Source organism: Palaemon carinicauda, chromosome 36, assembly GCF_036898095.1.
Source record: "Palaemon carinicauda isolate YSFRI2023 chromosome 36, ASM3689809v2, whole genome shotgun sequence".
NCBI classification, from domain to species: Eukaryota; Metazoa; Arthropoda; class Malacostraca; order Decapoda; family Palaemonidae; genus Palaemon; species Palaemon carinicauda.
In genome coordinates this window covers 58,545,149-58,547,648 of record NC_090760.1, presented here as the reverse complement: position 1 = coordinate 58,547,648, position 2,500 = coordinate 58,545,149, and the positions used below count along the sequence as shown (strand labels likewise).

The window sequence follows — 2,500 nt, the reverse complement described above, 5'->3', positions numbered from 1 at the left end:
AGGTTTACCGGTATTTCATGTTAGTCTTGTGTACAAATTGTGATTGGTCAAATGAAATTAGGCCATAACATATGATTAAAAAAAACGCTCATACGCCGCTGGCATGCACTATCCTTATATTTTTAAGAAGAAAAAGAACATTATTTGTTAATGAAGGTGTCCTATTTAATAATGTTGTCACTGGAAAAAAAGAGAATGGACTCTTCACTGGAGATTTTCGGTTTGGATTTCGGTCCATGGATGGAAAGGGATTCAGCAAACGTGAGTTGATTGTTGTCGAGAGCATTAGAGAAGATTTTAGTGTTGGAGGATATTTCATGGCTGTTCAGTTGCCTAGTATGATGTGGGATAGAATTATTTCTTACTCATTATTTTTATTATTATTATTATTATTATTATTATTATTATTATTATTATTATTATTATTATTATTATTATTATTATTATTATTATTATTATTATTATTCTCGTTACCAGTAGCATAAAAATATCATTATCGTGTGATTGCCATTGTCGTTGTCGGTGTTGATAATTATTGGACTGTTATACGAAGTAAAATACATTTTAAAAAATGTCATCGATATGTAATTAATTGCTGCTTCAGAGCGCCTTTCTATGTCCATTGCCTTATAAAATATTTATTGCGTAAATTTATTTTGCTTCACCTTTGACTGAAATAATATATTTACGCTCTCTCTCTCTCTCTCTCTCTCTCTCTCTCTCTCTCTCTCTCTCTCTCTCTCTCTCTCTCTCTCTCTCTCTCTCTCTCAACATATCAAGATTCATCTGAATAGGGTTTTTGTTACTGGGATGGACTACAGTAACTGGAAAAGGCAGGCGGGTATTAATAAGAATAAATTATCATTTCCATAACTACGTGACAGAGCTAAGCTTGATGGTTGCAGGATATATGAAGTATATTACAATATTTTATTTCAAAACTTCTTGAAAGTGAAAAAGATAAGTACATTAAGGAGTTCTAATCATAAGAACATTAGCATAAAAAAGTGTAAGCAGGAAAAGTCCAAAAAAAAAATTGTGGTAGATAAAACTTAATACTGTAAAGAAAAGGGCCACCCTAGTGAAAAGATTTCAACAAAATAAAGTTTTTGAGGAAAATATTTGATAAAGCAGAGGTTTAAATCCCTGGTGTGGAAAAAAGGTCAACGTCATAAATAAATTGAGCCTAAGTTCACCGGCAGACGACATTAATGAGAACTAAGTTCAAAAGGCATATCCTGACAAGAAAAGTCTACACATTAAGAGAGTGAAACCTCAGAACTTCAAAATTATTGCAAAGGTTTTTATGATGAACAAGCTGATAAAAGTCTCATTTCATAGTATACATATGAAAGATTTATTTTACTCTCCCTGTTCGAGTCTTAGTGCTTGTAGCATCCTGCTTTTCAAAACAGGATTTTATGTTAGCTAGCAGAAACATTCTGATAATAATCAATGCTTCCTATTCCTGATCTAGTTCGGGGGCTTTATATGTTTCCTTTTGCACCTGACACCAATTAGTTTATTGTTTTTTTAAAGGATTTTTATTTTTTCCTGTTTAAGCCGTAAACTTCTAAGATTTTCTTGTAGTAATATAGTTAGGAAAACTACTGAATGAGAATTCTTCAGCAAGTATTGAAGACTAATAATGTTTGCTTTGCTATATACAAAGATCTAAGTAAATTGCTGCCTTGCAGTCGGGCTATTTAATCAAAGGCAGGGCTCACCACCATTGACTGTGGAAACTGCTGCTTGGCAGTCAAACTGTTCAGTCAAAGGCTAAGGCCACCGCCAATATCTGTTCTTGATGACAGAAAGGGCATATGATCGTCAAATCCCTTTGACAAAATATGAACCATGCCACGCGTCAGGATCCCTCTACGGGCATGATAATTGGACAAGGGGTACCGAAGGATTCATGACTGCGGCCAAAGAAGCTGGTGAGACAATGGAAAATAAGAGCAGGTACTACGAATGCTGGTACACTAAAGGGAAGATTGGGGGATATAATTTTCTGCTATTCTCTCGATCTTCACCAGCTAACAGGTACCTCCTAAGCCCTCCTCACTCCCTCCCCAGCATCCATCCTCAACACACGCTCACACCATCTCAGTCGTGATGCATTTATCACTTCTCTAATCTTTAATATACCTGTCATTTACCTTATTTCATCATTTGTCAATCTTTCAAGCATTAATATTCCCAGAGTTCACTTCAGCATTCCCATCGCTGTTTTCTGAAGCTTTGCCTCCTCTTTTCCTGTCCAAAGGATAATGCTGATCTTATTAATGTGCTATATATTGGGATTTTTAGTTTTATAGCCATTTTCTACCATATGCCACTCATGCTACTTCCGTCCACTTCCCTCGGGATTCTTTTACCTCATTCTGAACTTTAGAGTCACATGATATCTAAAATGTTTCACAGCTTTTATAATCGAACCTCTACTTTCACGTATGTCTATTCAGTCCCTGCCTTCCTTACTGCCCATAATGGGCTC

At 35.4% G+C, this 2,500-nt stretch overlaps 1 protein-coding gene across 1 annotated transcript in view; it reads left to right on the top strand.

Annotated features, from left to right (window-relative positions):
- Positions 1-236: 236 nt before the first annotated feature.
- Positions 237-2,500, top strand: part of LOC137628653 (uncharacterized) — a 25,398-nt gene continuing 23,134 nt past the window's right edge. Inside the window, exon 1 of the mRNA XM_068359805.1 lies at positions 237-336. Coding sequence (XP_068215906.1) covers positions 237-336 — 100 coding nt within the window. The remainder of the gene's footprint in view (positions 337-2,500) is intronic.